General features: G+C 39.5%; 2 protein-coding genes across 2 annotated transcripts in view; one reads left to right on the plus strand and one right to left on the minus strand.

Moving 5' to 3' along the window:
* The window catches only part of LOC144313287 (solute carrier family 25 member 3-like), a 35,379-nt gene extending 28,543 nt beyond the window's left edge, over positions 1-6,836 (minus strand). The window contains 1 exon segment of the mRNA XM_077896427.1: positions 6,611-6,836. Coding sequence (XP_077752553.1) covers positions 6,611-6,836 — 226 coding nt within the window.
* The window catches only part of KIF5B (kinesin family member 5B), a 44,955-nt gene continuing 34,250 nt past the window's right edge, over positions 6,824-17,528 (plus strand). Inside the window, exons 1-2 of the mRNA XM_077896890.1 lie at positions 6,824-7,411; positions 14,233-14,320. Coding sequence (XP_077753016.1) covers positions 7,286-7,411; positions 14,233-14,320 — 214 coding nt within the window. The 5' untranslated portion in view covers positions 6,824-7,285. The remainder of the gene's footprint in view (positions 7,412-14,232; positions 14,321-17,528) is intronic.

A 17,528-nucleotide genomic window follows, 5' to 3' on the forward strand; every position in this document is an offset into this window, starting at 1 on the left:
ATACACTCGAGGAAACCTGCTTCATTGCTAATGTTGAATAATGGCAATCTTTCCTATATTTGGAAGAAAAACTGGGATTAACCATTTTTTTTGGTAATCAATCTTTTGTTTCACTATGAAAATAATTTTTTTTGAAAATAATTCTTAAAGCCTGCTTGATATCACTATTCCTAATGTGACAGGAGAATTTTTAGAAATACTTTGTTTTTCACATAGCATTTTTCTCCTTCCTGGTCCTGTGCAGGGTCAGACTCTTTACCTTCCCTTGCCCAGAAAAAAAGTATATATGTCAGATCTGAAAGCAGAAGGTTCTTGCAGACACTTCCTTTTCTGGATTTTGTTTTCATAAAGTCTGAGTTTCCAGAATCTGCTGTGCAGAAGGAAGGAAGAGGCAAGAGTTGCAACTGAAGTGCCTTGAATAGCAGATGTTTCCAGAACTTAATTCCTTGGCCCTTCCATCAACCTCCTTTCCATCACCATACCCATGAAATCTCCTGAGTCACCTTTTTGGAATGTCTACTCCATGGAGAAGAATTTGAAAATCACTGCCCAGACCAATCATTCCCCAGATCTTCTGAGGTAAAAACACATGGGAACGGTGGAGTGGAAGTTGAGGAATGCCAGATACAGACTACCATATTTTTCTTCTTCATATATAGAGGATAAAGGGTGGAGTTATAGGTGATTGGGACTTTTTAAATCTGGGAGTATGGAAGAATGCTGATACTGGTAATCAGCAGAGGGCTAAGATTGGAGGGCTATGGACCGGGTGGCCCACCTGCCACAACCTCCTTCTTTGAGTGACAGTTATTCTATTGTTCACTGAAAACTTTGTTCTCTAAAATTATATACTGTAAGAATCACTGTTTGAAACTATATAAGTAGAAATAAAACATCCTACTCTTGCCTGGCAGATCTAAGACATAGAGAAGCAACCTTGATTGACTTCCAAGACAGGTGCAGAGTTTTGGGACAGGGGGTTTCTGAAGACACCATTCCACATCTATCTTAACTTTGTAGTTCCCAAGGAAACAGGACCTTGGGTCCACTTGTAATCTAGACCTGATGTCAAAGATCTGCTTTGCTTGGAGCCTATTGAAGCACAACTTCATTAAAACTTTACCCCAACTCGAAATACATCACAATACAAGCAGCCATCCAAAAACTGAAAAGAACTCAAATACAAAAGCTAACCTTACACCTAAAGGAGCAAGAGAAAAAACAGCAGCAGAAGAAGAGAGTTAATAAAGATTTGAGCATAACTCAACGAAATCGAGACCAGAAGAACTGCGGAACAGATCAACAAAACCAGGAGTTGGTTCTTTGAAAGAATTAATAAGATAGATAAACCATTAGCCAGCCTTATTCAAAAGAACAGAGAGAAGACTCAAATTAATAAAATCATGAATGAGAAAGGAGAGATCACTACCAACACCAAGGAAATACAAACGATTTTAAAAACATATTATGAACAGCTATACGCCAATACATTAGGCAATCTAGAAGAAATGGACGCATTTCTGGAAAGCCACAAACTACCAAAACTGGAACAGGAAGAAATAGAAAACCTGAACAGGCCAATAACCAGGGAGGAAATTGAAGCAGTCATCAGAAACCTAACAAGACACAAAAGTCCAGGGCCAGAGGGCTTCCCTGGGGAATTCTATCAAACGTTTAAAGAAGAAACCATACCTATTCTACTAAAGCTGTTTGGAAAGATAGAAAGAGATGGAGTACTTCCAAATTCGTTCTATGAGGCCAGCATCACCTTAATTCCAAAACCAGACAAAGACCCCACCAAAAAGGAGAATTATAGACCAATATCCCTGATGTATGCAGATGCAAAAATTCTCAACAAGATACTGGCCAATAGGATCCAAGAGTACATTAAGAAAATTATTCACCATGACCAAGTAGGATTTATTCCTGGGACACAAGGCTGGTTCAACACACGTAAAACAATCAATGTGATTCATCATATCAGCAAGAGAAAAACCAAGAATCATATGATCCTCTCAATAGATGCAGAGAAAGCATTGGACAAAATACAGCATCCATTCCTGATCACAACTCTTCAGAGTGTAGGGATAGAGGGAACATTCCTCAACATCTTAAAAGCCATCTACAAAAAGCCCACAGCAAATATCATTGTCAATGGGAAAGCACTGGGAGCCTTTCCCCTAAGATCAGGAACAAGACAGGGATGTCCACTCTCACCACTGCTATTCAACATACTACTAGAAGTCCTAGCCTCAGCAATCAGACAACAAAAAGACATTAAAGGCATTCAAATTGGCAAAGAAGTCAAACTCTCCCTCTTCGCCAATGACATGATACTCTACGTAGAAAACCCAAAAGCCTCCACCCCAAGATTGCTAGAACTCATACAGCAATTCGGCAGTGTAACAGGATACAAAATCAATGCCCAGAAGTCAGTGGCATTTCTATACACTAACAATGAGACTGAAGAAAGAGAAATTAAGGAGTCAATCCCATTTACAATTGCACCTAAAAGTATAAGATACCTAGGAATAAACCTAACCAAAGAGGTAAAGGATCTATACCCTCAAAACTATAGAACACTTCTGAAAGAAATTGAGGAAGACAAAAAGAGATGGAAAAATATTCCTTGCTCATGGATTGGAAGAATTAATATTGTGAAAATGTCAATGTTACCCGGGCAATTTACATGTTTAATGCAATCCCTATCAAAATACCATGGACTTTCTTCAGAGAGTTAGAACAAATTATTTTAAGATTTGTGTGGAATCAGAAAAGACCCCGAATAGCCAGGGGAATTTTAAAAAAGAAAACCATAGCTGGGGGCATCACAATGCCAGATTTCAGGTTGTACTACCAAGCTGTGGTCATCAAGACAGTGTGGTACTGGCACAAAAACAGACACATAGATCAATGGAACAGAATAGAGAATCCAGAAGTGGACCCTCAACTTTATGGTCAACTAATATTCGATAAAGGAGGAAAGACTATCCATTGGAAGAAAGACAGTCTCTTCAATAAATGGTGCTGGGAAAATTGGACATCCACATGCAGAAGAATGAAACTAGACCACTCTATTGCACCAGACACAAAGATAAAATGGATGGATGAAAGATCTAAATGTGAGACAAGAGTCCATCAAAATCCTAGAGGAGAACACAGGCAACACCCTTTTTGAACTCGGCCACAGTAACTTCTTGCAAGATCCATCCACGAAGGCAAAAGAAACAAAAGCAAAAATGAATTATTGGGACTTCATCAAGATAAAGAAGCTTTTGCACAGCAAAGGATACAGTCAGCAAAACTAAAAGACGACCTACAGAATGGGAGAAGATATTTGCAAATGATGTATCAGATAAAGGGCTGGTTTCTGAGATCTATAAAGAACTTCTTAAAGTTAACACCAAAGAAACAAACAATCCAATCATGAAATGGGCGAAAGACATGAAGAGAAATCTCACAGAGGAAGACATAGACATGGCCAACACGCACAGGAGAAAATGCTCTGCATCACTTGCCATCAGGGAAATACAAATCAAAACCACAATGAGATACCACCTCACACCAGTGAGAATGGGGAAAATTAACAAGGCAGAAAACCACAAATGTTGGAGAGGATGCGGAGAAAAGGGAACCCTCTTGCACTGTTGGTGGGAATGTGAACTGGTGCAGCCACTCTGGAAAACTGTGTGGTTCCTCAAAGAATTAAAAATTGACCTGCCCTACGACTCAGCAATTGCACTGCTGGGGATTTACCCCAAAGATACAGATGGAGTGAAATGCCAGGACACCTGCACCCCGATGTTTCTAGCGCAATGTCCACAATAGCCAAACTGTGGAAGGAGCCTCGGTGTCCATCGAAAGATGAATGGATAAAGAAGATGGGGTTTATGTATCCAGCGGAATATTCCTCAGCCATTAGAAACGACAAATACCCACCATTTGCTTCGACGTGGATGGAAGTGGAGGGTGTTATGCTGAGTGAAATAAGTCAATCGGAGAAGGACAAACATTATATGGTCTCATTCATTTGGGGAATATAAATAATAGTAAAAGGAAATAGAGGGGAAGGGAGAAGAAATGGGTAGGAAATATCAGAAAGGGAGACAGAACATGGAAGACTCCTAACTCTGGGAAATGTTCTAGGGGTGGTGGAAGGGGAGGAGGGCGGGGGGTAGGGGTGACTGGGTGGCGGGCACTGAGGGGGGCATTTGACGGGATGAGCAGTGGGTGTTATTCTGTATGTTGGCAAATTGAACACCAATGAAAAATATATTTATTATTAAAAAAAAAAACTTTACCCCAACTCCACAGTCCCCTACCCCCCCAGAGCTGTGTAACTCCATCTTCTCCTTTGTTTGGTGAGATGCCCCACAGTTCCTCAGTTGTGAGCTGTTGGTTGCAATGGATCAACAAATCTGTAACTGGTGGAGTATGGATTAATTTCTGGAGGTATGTGGATAACTGGGTGAAGACAGAGAGCACTGTTTGTTTTTAGAATACATTCATTTTGCAAACTAAAATTGAGAACCAGACAAAGGGTTCCTGATTGTCCCTGCAGTTCTCCTTTCCCAGCACTTCAGAGTGACCTCCAGTTGAGAGTCATTATGGTATCCACCTTCCTAAAAAACCACTTCAACTGTGGAGTGGTTTTCCTGAGACATGTCATCCACAAATCGATCTGCCTTTTAAGACCATCTTAAACTCAGATCAGTCGTTCCTTTGGGGTTGAGATGGATGAATCCCACACATTTATTACCAGGCAAGTGGGACCTCCCACTGACGGGGGCCTTACCCCAGCTCACCGTATTTTTCCATATTTGTTCAGTAATCTTCATTCCTTTTTTTAAATATTTTATTTATTTATTCATGAGAGACACACACAGGCAAAGGCACAGGCAGAGGGAGAAGCAGGGAGCCTGAAGTGGGACTCGATCCAGGGACCCTGGGATCACAACCTGAGCCAAAGGCAGACACTCTTTTCTCCGCATCCCCTTCAACATTTGTTCTTTCCTGTCTTGTTAATTTTCACCATTCTCACGGGTGTGAGGTGGTATCTCATTGTGGTTTTGATTTGTATTTCCCTGATGGTAAATGACGCAAAGCATTTTCTCATGTGCTTGTTGGCCATGTGTGTGTCTTCCTCCCTGAGATTTCTGTTCATGTCTTTTGCCCATTTCATGATTGGATTGTTTGTTTCTTTGGTGTTAAGTTTAAGAAGTTCTTTATAGATCTTGGATACTAGCCCTTTATCTGATACGTCATTTGCAAATATCTTCTCCCATTCTGTAGGTTGTCTTTTAGTTTTGTTGACTGTTTCTTTTGCTGTGCAGAAGCTTTTTATCTTAAGTCCCAATAGTTCATTTTTGCTTTTGTTTCACTTGCCTTCATAGATGTCTTGCAAAAAGCTGTTGTCGCCAAGTTCAAAAAGGGGAGCCCTGCAGCAGTCCGGACGGCTCAGAGGTTTAGTGCGGCCTTCAGCCCAGTGTGTGATCCTGGAGACCCTGGATCGGTCCGCGTGGGGCTCCCTGCATGAAGCCTGCTTCTCCCTCTGCGTCTCTCTATATATATGACTCTCATGAATAAATAAATAAAATCTTTAAAAAGGGGGAACCCTTTTGCACTGTTGGTGGGAATGTGAACTGGGGCGCTGCAGGAACCGTCCGGGGAGTGAGTCCACTCTGGAAAACTGTGTGGAGGTTCCCCAAAGAGTTAAAAATAGAGCTACCGTACTACCCGGCAATTGCACTGCTGGGGGTTTACCCCAAAGATACAGATGCAGTGAAATGGCAGGACACCTGCACCCCGATGTTTGTAGCAGCAACGTCCAGAATAGCCAAGCTGTGGAAGGAGCCTTGGTGTCCACCGAAAAATGAATGGATAAAGAATCTGTGATATATATGATATATATATATATATATATATATATATATATATATATATATACACACACACACACACACACAATGGAATATTGCTCAGCCATTAGAAACGACGAATACCCACCATTTGCTTCAACGTGGATGGAACTGGAGGGTATTATGCTGAGCGAAGTAAGTCAATTGGAGGAGAATCATTATATGGTTTCACTAATATGGGGAATATAAAATATAGTGAAAGGGATTAAAGGGGAAACGAGAGAAAATGATTGGGAAAAATTCGAGAGGATGACAAAACATGAGACTCCTAACTCTGGCAAACAAACAAGGGGTGGTGGAAGGGGAGGTGGGGGGGGGGGGTGACCAGCACTGAGGGGGGCACTTGGCGGGATGAGCACTGGGTGTTATACTATATGTTGGCAAACTGAACTCCAATAAAAAAAATATATATACAAAACAAAGGCAGACGCTCAACCACTGAGCCACCCGGGCGCTCAATCTTCTTCATTCCTTAACAGAAACTTCCTTTATCTTTCTTGATCCCCTTCCCACGCACTTCGAACGACAGCTTCAACCGCAGAGCCGGGCCTCGCCCTAGGTTCAAATCTTCCCTTCTCTGGCAAAGCGCCCTGAGAACTAGGAACCAATTTTATCTGCCGACCAAACACTTCCTTATTAGGAATACAGCACTGCATTTAAGTTGACTACAACATAAGGTAGTTTTCACAAACCCCGTGACCCCTGTAGAAAGGAAAGCCAAGCGCGTGTGCCCTGGCTCCGAGACACCTCGCAGCCGGCGGAGCCCAAGTTAGGTCCGTAAGGAGCCGCGGGTAAAACTCGGCTCGGCGGCTCCGGGCGGAGAGCGGCGGCAAGGCGGCTGCGCGGCAGGCGGGCGCGGATTGGTCGGCACCGGCCGGGACCGTCGCGCGTGCGCCCTGCTCCTCGCGCGCCGCCCATCCCGCCGCCCGGTCGCCGGTCTACGGCCTCAGGAGTGGTCGGGCAGCTGCCGGCGAGCCGGCGAGCGCACTGCCGGGCGGGCGAACGGCGTGCCCGGCCTGCCTTCTCCGAGGAAGGAGGGAGCGATTTCCCCGTGCTCTAGACCCCCTTCGAGCCACAGCAGCGGGCCCGAGCCGAGAGGGAGAAGCTGAGGAGCCGCCGCCTCTCCCCGCCGCGCCGCCGCCGCCGCCATAGCTGCCATGATGGATCGGAAGTGAGCCTCCGGGCGACGGCTACCGGCGCCGGCGCTCCCAGTCCGGGCTCCCCGGCAGCTGCCGCCGGGCGAAGCACGACGCGGAGACCCCGGTCTCTCTCGGCCTCCGCGACCCTTCCCGTCAGCGCGGGCCCGCTCGCTTCCAGACTGAGCGGCGGGGAGTGGCTCCCGGCCTCCCGCCCCGGCAGTGAGGAAGATGGCGGACCCGGCCGAGTGCAACATCAAAGTGATGTGTCGCTTCAGACCGCTCAACGAGTCTGAGGTCAACCGCGGCGATAAGTACATCGCCAAGTTTCAGGGAGAAGACACGGTCATGATCGCGGTGAGTGCCCCCGGCCCGCCCCTCCGTCCAGCTCCTCTGGGCCAGGCTGGACGCGGGGTTCAAAGAGTGGGTGGCGGGGTGTAACATGGAGAGCGGACAGGGGTATCCGCAGCCCGGCCCCCGGCAGCATTTGCAGGTTCAGAGGGCGGTGGGGAGGGATGCTCCTGGATCGCCCCCACCCCGGCCCCAAGTGCCGGGAGAAGGGAGGCTCCCGGTCCGGGTCTGGACACTCCCCCACCTGGGGCGCTGCAGGAACCGTCCGGGGAGTGAGTGGGGTGCAACGTCTGCCTGTGTTTGCGCGTGTGCGCGGTTACTGTTGCTTTGGACTACCTCCAAGTTTACTATTTGTAACACGTGCAAGATGGAAGTTCAGCTAGGAATGCTGAGCTTTAATGATCGGCTTTCCTGTACCTTAAATAGTAAAGATACTTAGTTGTATGGAAATGAAAGATTAGCTACTTATGGACTATATTTGCCTCTCGGGAGGAAGAAAATTATCAAACAACTACAAATATGCATGTATTTCCTGAGTTCACCCACCTGCCCTTTGATGAATGAACGTTCTATGAAGTACTACAAGCGGCGAATCGAGGACTGTTAAAAGACCTGAGTTTTCTTGTGAAATGGGAGTGAGCAGTTTTGTTCAGGTTTCTAGCAGATCTAGCCAACTCAGATTGGGTCAAGTAAGTGCCCAGAATTATATAATCTCTTAGTGGGTTTTATGGGGTAACAGTATAGCGAAGAGTGTTAACTTATTGTGTGTGTATCAAAGTATCATAAACCAGGCTTTTAAAAAAATAAAATTTAATCAGTAAACTGGATTTCTTGTTTAGTATTCGATCCCTAGTTCTATCTTGAAGAGAAATTGATTTTGATAATCTCGAGGATGGAGAAATAGTGTCGTTTGGAGTATAAAACATAGCCAGAGTTGGCTGATTGTTGTCAGGGAAACCTAGATGTAAGGTTTATTTTTTATTTTTATTGGGTTTTTTTTTTTTTTTTTTTGAGGTTTGATATCTGGTATTGAAAGGTCTCTGAAAATATTTTGCATTCCTAATTCAAGATTAAAATGGGTTGTAGGACACTGCCTACAGAATACTGAATTGTGACTAAAAATTAAATTTATATTTCTTGGTAATGCCATTGTGGCAGAACTTTTTTCTACATGGCTATCCTGGTACAAAATCTAAATGTTAATTTTTTTTTCTCCCATGGCATTCCATATTTAGCATATTGTTTGCACAGTTTAGTTTGGAAATAGGACAAAGAAGGTCACAGGAGAAGGGACTTTGATAATTAAAAGCATTGATCTATAAAACAAGACTGAAGTTCTTTAAAAGTTTTTGTGTGACAGTTTGCAAAGTTCAGCTTTAGAAAAATGAATGTTATAGCTCTTTGTTGCTGGGTAGGCTTTTGGCAACAAGTCATTAAATTGCATACGAATAACTGCCAGCTACTGTGTGAAGACTGGGGGGGCTGGTTTTTTGTTAACAAGTTCTTGGGAGAAACTATAAATGACGTGTTAACACTAAGAAGCACAGAAGTAGTCACCTTTTCCTTTAGAATGCTCTCTGACGTGGAATCAGGAAGCTTGCAAGGGCTGGGTTAGTTGGCAAACTGGATACTAGTTTCTCATAGAATTTTTGTGATTATTGAGCTATGGCAGTAATTGACACAAAACAATTTTCCTTTTAGACTTGTATTAAGAATGTATTATTTTTTGCAGATTTGCGTCGGTGTTCAAACAAATCTATAAGTATTATCAAGATTCATTTGTAGGAATGATAAGATTTAGGATTCACAAACTATGTTGAGAAAGCAACTTTCTGCCCAAATACGACATATGAGGAGTTAAAAGAAAAAAATTAATTACCACAGGAAGCACACTTGTATACTAGGTTATTTCCTTTGGATAAAGTTCTTAAAAGTTCCTTATTTAAGTTTCTTAACAATGTAAATAAATTTAAATGATAATAGAAATAAAGGATAGGTGATTGAATTGTGAATCAGTAATACACACTTGGCCTTTAGGTAAACTGGTAACCATTTTTAGTCTTTTTTCTTTTTTAAGTTTAAGCGGAAATACAACGAAGTCACATGGCCCTAAAGGGGCCATGTTTAGTTCATATTTTCAAGAACTGGTCTTTTGATATACAAAGTCATTGATTACTCTGAGGTCTCAATTTTTTTAATGAATTTTTTAAGGCTGTTTGAAAATTTATAAGGGATAGCTGGGAGAGTGAAATTTGAAAATCTTTAGGTAAAGTCATGTCTTGGTTTGTTTTGTTCATTTTACTAAATCCTGATTCAAAATCAACAGTTTTAAGAAGGAATTGCTGCAATGCGGCATTTAAAACTAAATTATTTTAAACATGTTTTTAAAACACTTGTACACGATCTTCTGGTTAAATTAAAGGACAGCTATTTTAGCTTATAATGTTACTGAATGAGAGATATAATCTGTGCTCCTATAGAAAATAATTTTTAAGGATTCTTATTTTCATCTAAGTTCAGTTTCCAGTATTTTTTCCAAGCTTTTTTTCCTGTTATGTCAGTGGTTTTAATAAAATATGATCCCGTGGCAGGCAAATCTTGTAATCCTATAGTGTTTCTCTGTGTGTACAGCCTTTTATAAAGATTTTTTGGGTAATAAAGTGCTTGTTGAAGAGGTATAAATATCATATATTGAATGAAATAAATAGATTATTAAAGGAAAACCTTGACTTGATAAAGATAGAATTTGCTTTAAATAAGATCATTTATCCACAGCAGGACAAGAGAAACACCTTATGTAGTTGAAATAAGCCTGCTGAAAACTCCAGAAAAAAATCAATGGAAAAAAATTACTTTTTTGCATCGTAAAAGTGAAACATGCCTTTTTGTATTGCTAAGTGTCTTAACTAATCATCCTTCCTTATATGGTATACTGTAGAAGCTGTCAGAACCCAAAACAGGCTGTTGTAGTTAATTGAAATTGGAGGAAAGTAAAATCTAATTAAATCATCTTGTCCAGTTCCTTGCCTACAGCTCAATACAATTTCTCTTTTCAAATGAATTATGATACAGTGTTTGATCCTGATTACCTTAAGAGTGAAAATTAAAAGAAGAAGCGAGGGTGCCTGGGTGGTTGTTTTTGGCTCAGGTCATGATCTCATGGGTCCGGAGAGTGAGCCCTGCCTCAGGCTCAGTGGGAAGTCTGCTTGAAGATTCTCTCCCTATGACCCTTGCCCGCCCAGGTGAGCACCTTGCATACAAGCACGTGGGTGCTCTCTCTCTCTCTCTTTCTCAAATAAATATTTTAAAAAGAGAGAAGAAGCAGCTCTCCTATCTGTACAATTGTGGAATGTTAGCTAACAATCGTAGTCAAACTAAGGAAAATCTGATGTGATCTGATGATCATTGTATTCAGTATTCCAGAGAAAGGTATATTCCTGCTAAGAGAGTGTCCTTTATAACCAGATTTGGTGTTTGGTCCAGTCTCTGCAGATATAAACAGGAACCATTTCACTTAAGAAATCTAATGGATGAATTGCCTGGCTGGCTCAGTCAATGGAATGGATCCTGGGACTTGTGAACTTAGGGTTGTGAATTCCAGCCCTACATTGGGTACAGAGATTATTAAAAATAAAATCTTAGGGGATCCCTGGATGGCGCAGCGGTTTGGCGCCTGCCTTTGGCCCAGGGCATGATCATGGAGACCCGGTGCATGGAGCCTGCTTCTCCCTCTGCCTGTGTCTCTGCCTCTCTCTCTCTCTCTCTCTCTCTCTCTCTGTGACTATCATAAAAAAATAAATAAATAAATAAATAAATGAATGAATGAATTAAATCTTAAAGAAAAATTTAAGTTATAGTTGCAGTTCAGATATAAGCTTATTTGTATTTGGTTTTGTCTCCTTGAAGCCTGAGTCAGATGTGAATGCATCTTATGACTTGGAGTATCTTTGAAGTCTCATAAAAATAAGACTACATAATGTACATTTCAAGGCCAAGAACCAGGTTTTTAAGATATGGACATCCAGATCATGAATTTTCCTTTGCTTATTTTATTTGGAAGATTTTTAAGTTAAGAGATGGCCCTTCATTGTAGACCATTACAAGTAGTAGTTACGTTTCACGAGTCTTGTTTTTCATTCCAGGGAGTCATGATCAGTTAGTAACTTCATGGTTAGATCTCTAATTAAAACATTTACCTTACTTAACAGAATTAAAGTTTAGTTTTGGAATTAAAGTAAGATTTTTGTCAACTTAATGCTTAGCACTTAAGTTAATTTTTGATTTAGCAATGATGTAACATCTAAAAAAAATCTGAATCCAGCTTATTTTTTAGTTTGCATATTTGCCATAAGGAATGCTATAGTAAACAGCTGCATAAAGCACTTTTTAGGCAGGTTTTACTATTATCCACTGGTTTTGGTATATCTATTTCTAAATGGTTTATAACAAACTTTTTATTGATGACTTAAAAATGGCAGTGACTTCTATAAAGCTCAGTATTGTTTGTTCTTTATATTTTTAAATGTTTATTTTAACAAAATTTTATTCTTTTTTTTTTTAACAAAATTTTATTCTTTTGGAGGGATGCAGTGGTCTTCATAATATTACCTATCTTCTATTGGTTACTTTGTTTCATGCAAGCAAAATTTGCATTAATCATTATTTAATTTTTGTTTTCATAGTACTTTTATACATTTTTTATTTTTATTTATTTATTTATTTTTTTACATTTTTTATTAAATGTATATTTTAGCTACTTTCAGTCTGTTCTTGACTCCTTTACCAACTTACGAGTTCCTTAATGCTAGAGATTGTCTCCATTTCAATTCAGTGAATATTACTTGACCATTTATATTAGATCCTAGCATACAGTTTCTTAGTTTTGTTTCAAGATTCTACCCAGCCTTATTCTCTGTTCTTTGAACCCTACAGTCTGTATAAATTAAATAACATTTTTAAAATTCTTTTTTTTTCCATTTTTAAAATTCTTTTACTCATTTATAATATCTGATACCTTACAGATAATACATGTTTGCTGGATACATGAAGAGGAAAATTTACTTTGCATGTAGAAAAAAAATAGTGTGGTTTATCTTTGGCTGGTGATTGTTATTTGATTGTACTTGTGTTTTCAAAATTGTCACAAATACATCTTGTACAATCAGTAAAAGATTGTCTCTTTTTTAGTTGTACCTGTAAAATTGAATGTTAATGTCTTTGTAGAATCTTAGCAAAAGGACACTTTTATGTATCCCATAGTCAAAGAATAATCAGACATTAAGATGCCTCCTTTCGGGCAGCCCCGGTGGCCCAGTGGTTTAGTGCTGCCTTCGGCCCAGTGTATAATCCTGGAGACCCAGGATTGAGTCCCACGTCTGGCTCCTTGCATGGAGCATGCTTCTCCCTCTGCCTGTGTCTCTGCCCCCCCCCCCTCTCTCTCTCTCTCTCTCTCTCTGTATGTGTGTCTCTCTCATGAGTAAATAAATAAAATCTTAAAAAAAAAAAAGATGCCTCCTTTTAATTGATACTAAAGTAAAGTTATAGTATATTCTTTAGGAATGCTTTCAGCTGCAGAGGGTAGACAATAGTGGTTTAAATAAATAAACAACAACAACAAAAAACTCTTTAGACCCACAGCCACATTTCTGCTCTACTTTGTCATTGGTTGTCTTTCAGTTTTGCCTTGACCTCACAGCTCAATGTGACACAATCACTCCCTTCTTGATAATTTTTCCTTGACTTGCATGGACACTGTACACTGATTTTTTTTTTTTTTCATTCCATTCCTCTGGTTCATTCTTCAGACTATGTTATTTTTCTAAATGAATCCTCAGGATCCCCCTGAAAAGGGGACCCACAAGGTCAAAACTTTTCAAAATAACACTAAGATATTATTTATCTTTTCACTATGTTGTCATTTGCGTTGAATCTTTGCTCCTTTTACTTTCAAATTATTTTGCTTTCTTGCATCCTGCAGGTTCCTTTCTGTCTTAGGATCTTTAGGTATCCAATACCTAAGCTACTTCCTGCACTCACCCTCCCATGACTAGTATTGAAGAGACAGGCAGTGAGTTAGGTGCTACTCTTTTTCACTTCTTAAACATCCCTTCTCCAGAGTGGTTCCCTGGCATTCTTCTGCCCTCTCCCAGATGCAGGTTCTTCTCTTATATGCTCCCATGGCACTCTGTTGCATGAGTCAGAATTCTAGTCGTTTAATTATTTGATGTTTGCCCCACTATTACCTTCCACTAAAGCAGGGGGTATGTCTGTCTTGGTCATCATTCTAGCAAGATGTATATCTAGTATATCATACATTCCATAAATATTTGTTAAATGAATGAAATGATTGAAAAATTTGGTGTAAGATGGAAAGCTTAATGAGAATAGTAGAAGGAGCTCTGAACTGACAGGAGATTTGAATTTAAATTTAAATTTTGTCATTAACACCTTTTCTACCTTTCAGGATTCTAGTTTTCTTACCTGCAAGATGATATTATTGAAATTAGAGTCTAAGTACTTGCCAGAGTAGACACTCATTAAATAAAAATTCATTCAGCAATATTTGAGTGCCTGTTGTAATAGACCTAGGCCCTGGAAATATAACAAAGACTAAAATAGACATTTTTGATTTTGTGGAGTTTATTCTAGTGGATTTATATTTGGTGATCCCTAGGGTCCTTTCCGCAAGATTCTATGACATGAAGTAATGCATAGAAGGTACCCTATTTAGAAAGTTAAATATATGATGACATCTTTAAAGGGACTTTCAAGAAGTGTCCATTCACCTTTAATTTCTGTAGTTGAAACCCTTTCTTTCTGTTTTTCAGTCCAAGCCTTATGCATTTGACCGAGTATTCCAGTCAAACACCTCTCAAGAGCAAGTGTATAATGACTGTGCAAAGAAGATTGTTAAAGGTAAGGATACTTAACCTGTTGTAGTCTCAACAATAAATGAAGTTTTGTTTGGGATCTTTGCCATTTGCACTTTTTTTTTTTCTTTTCATTTTAATGCCCCCTCTTTTTAGTTAATTGTAGAAGACAGTTTAAGTAATACAAAGATCAAATCCAATTAGTAAATACATTATTGCTCAGATTCCATGATCTAATTTATATACAGTACCTAGTGAAGGCTATTATAAGAGTGTTAGTGTTACATATTTGTTCTTGGAAGATGCAGTTTTATTAGATATTCCCAGGAGAGTTTCTAAAGTTAGCAGTTCTGGCAATACACCAGCATGAGAATGAATACAAAACGGTTAGGCGGGTTTCTAAAAAGTAGTAGAAAATAATAGAAGTCTATCATTCTTCCATTTCCATTGTTCTTCTCCAAAGACTCCTCTTGTGTTCAACAGTAAAACACTTGAGGAATTTACTAGAGGTTACCAAGGGTGAGAAAAGTGTGTACATTCCAGTTAATACTATTAATTTATATTAACATTTTTCTGGGTTTATATTTTCCAAACCTGTAGAACCCTAGAGCTGAGAGGGTATGAGTGATTTTCTGGACTTCGAGTTACTACAGAAATCCCTTTTGTCAAAAGGATCTTATAGTTAAATAGCATTTACTTTGTGATATAATTTACTCTATCTCTGGTCAGCTCTAATTGTTAAAAAGTACTTCTTAGATTGAGGCAAAAGCCTGTCTTCTTACAGCATTCACTAGGGTAGAGGGGATGGGATTCAGTATAAAGGTGGACAGGTTAGGGTTAAGTAGGAGCATAAACAGTTCATCCAGTAAGTGGAGAAAAGGTAGAGATTTTGAATGCACTAAATCTCTAAGTGTGATGGAAGAAAATGTAGGTGTTCTCTTCATACTAATTTTGTTTTGTCTCTGATACAGGGTGCAAAGTTACTCCAGCATGAGGATGGGATAGGGGGTTCTAGGAAAAGGAACGAAGTTGTCTGGCAGTAGAAGTGAGTGAATTAGGGAAATGTGGCAGTATTGCCTGGCAGCATTGCCAAGGATCCATTTTGAGGTTAGCTGCCAGAAGAGTCAAATTGACCTAGTTGCGGTTTTGCTAGGCAGTTACAAAAGAGGGAGAGAAGGGCAAGACAATTGAGGATGGGGTCAAGAGAATGATGGTACAAGTGAACTATAGAATCTAAGGTGAATGAGGGGAAGGAGAATATAGGTGGGGGGAATGGGTTTGAGGGACAGTAAAAAGAAGTAAGATTAGTGTGTTACAGTCTGAGTGGGGTCAAAGGTTTGTTGGATTCTGGGTACTAGAAGGAATAATAGGAGGTAGTACATAATTGACATTAGGGAGGCAGTGTCAGTAGTAATGAAAAGGTCTAGAGTATGATTATGGAGTTGGCATCTGAAAGAGTAAAGGACAAGATCATGGAGATAGCTGGATCCAGGAACTGAGAGACCAGGGTATTTTAGTAGGATTGTCTACTACATGGACTTTGCAACCACCAAGAATTACAACATGAGTGGTATTAGTGAGAGACCATGGACTGGATACTGAAATAGTCATGGAAGGTGATGGAAAATTAACTTGATTCTATAAATGATTGTAACAAAGAGGAACAGGGAGTGTCATCTTTTGTTTGTAGGCATCAAATAGTTTTCCAGGTAGATCTGTTCTAGAACGTAATTATATTCTTTGATTTTGACATACTTTTTTCATCAGTTCAACCTAAGATTTTACATTAGTTTTTTAAATAATATTAAGGTATTGATTCATGAACTCATCGGCAATTAAGTGTACAGGTAGGTATTTTTCTCATCTGCTGTAGCCAGCATTAAACCCCATTCCACACTTAAATATTGGAGTTTTTTAATTTGAATATAAGCTTTTAAGCTGGGTTCCATCTTATTCATTTTAGCTCTTGATTATATTTTGAATTTTGTTTTTACAGTTATCTTATCAGATATGTATGTTGGCTATCAGTGTATTTGATACACCTAATATGGTGTCAAGGACTTTGAAATTATGTTAAACTCTTTATTTATAGACGTTGTTATTTGAAAACTATTACTTCACATCATTTATAAAATGCTTAATGGGGTGGTCCTTAGCCTGGTCTTCTAAAAACTGAATAAGGTTTTTGGCTGTTAATTAAATCACACGAGGTATTCAGCTGACTTCACATTCTCTTATGCAGTTACCTAGTTTTTAGTTTGTCAACATATGAACAAGGATATGATGGAAAACTTGGATCTTTTTATGAAGTCATGATACACCAGGCTGGTGTTTCCCCTAAGTATTAGTTGGGTGACCCTATCCAAGCAGGAAATGAGGTTAGTTCAACCATAGCTTTTTTTTTTTTTTTTTTTTTTTTTTTTTTCATAGCTTTTTTTTTTAGTGAAATTTTGGTGACCAAAAATTACCTTACCATTTTTCCTTTTTGAAAATGAGTATAACATTTACCAAGTTAGTCATTTTCTATTGTTTTTGTTCTCCATGGCTTTTAAAAATCAGCTGTGGTAGCTGAAATTTTTATCCATGGAATGTGATTCTCTTGTGACTACAAACTTGAGCTCATTTAAAATCGTTCTTTTGCTCTTACCCACCTCAGTCTTAAAGTCTGTCTTTACAGTGGTTATTATGTTCCATTTTGAAGATAATATTGTAGAAGGTGGTAATAAAATGATCATTGCTTTGTCTTATATTGTTTATTAACATTTTATTCTCTGGGCAGTGCAAGTCTAGTCAGACATTAGTCTTTTTCTGAATATTTTAAAAGCTCTTTTTAGGAGCTTAGTTTTTGTTTTGTTTTGGTTAGACTTACTTAATCTGGGCTTTCGTTTTTCTCATACTATCCTAGGGATTTTTATCTCACACATCCTTGGCCATATAGTGGGTTTTCTTTTTCTTTCTTTTTTTTTTAAGAATTTATTTATTTATTTATTTATTTATTTATTTATTTATTTATTTGAGAGAGAATGCATAAGTGGGAGGGAGGGAGGGAGGGAGGGAGGGAGGGAGGGAGGGAGGGAATCTGAAGCAGACTGTGTGTGCTGAGTATAGAGCCTGATGTGGGACCTGATCCCACAACCATGAAATCATCCTGAGCCAAAAACAGGAGTTGGTTGCTTAATTCACTGAACTTCCCAGGTGCCCCATTGGCTCTTAATAATAGTCTCACACCTGTCTTTCTCAGAACTCTTTGAAAT

The sequence above is a fragment of the Canis aureus genome, chromosome 5 (genome assembly GCF_053574225.1).
Source record: "Canis aureus isolate CA01 chromosome 5, VMU_Caureus_v.1.0, whole genome shotgun sequence".
Taxonomy (NCBI): domain Eukaryota; kingdom Metazoa; phylum Chordata; class Mammalia; order Carnivora; family Canidae; genus Canis; species Canis aureus.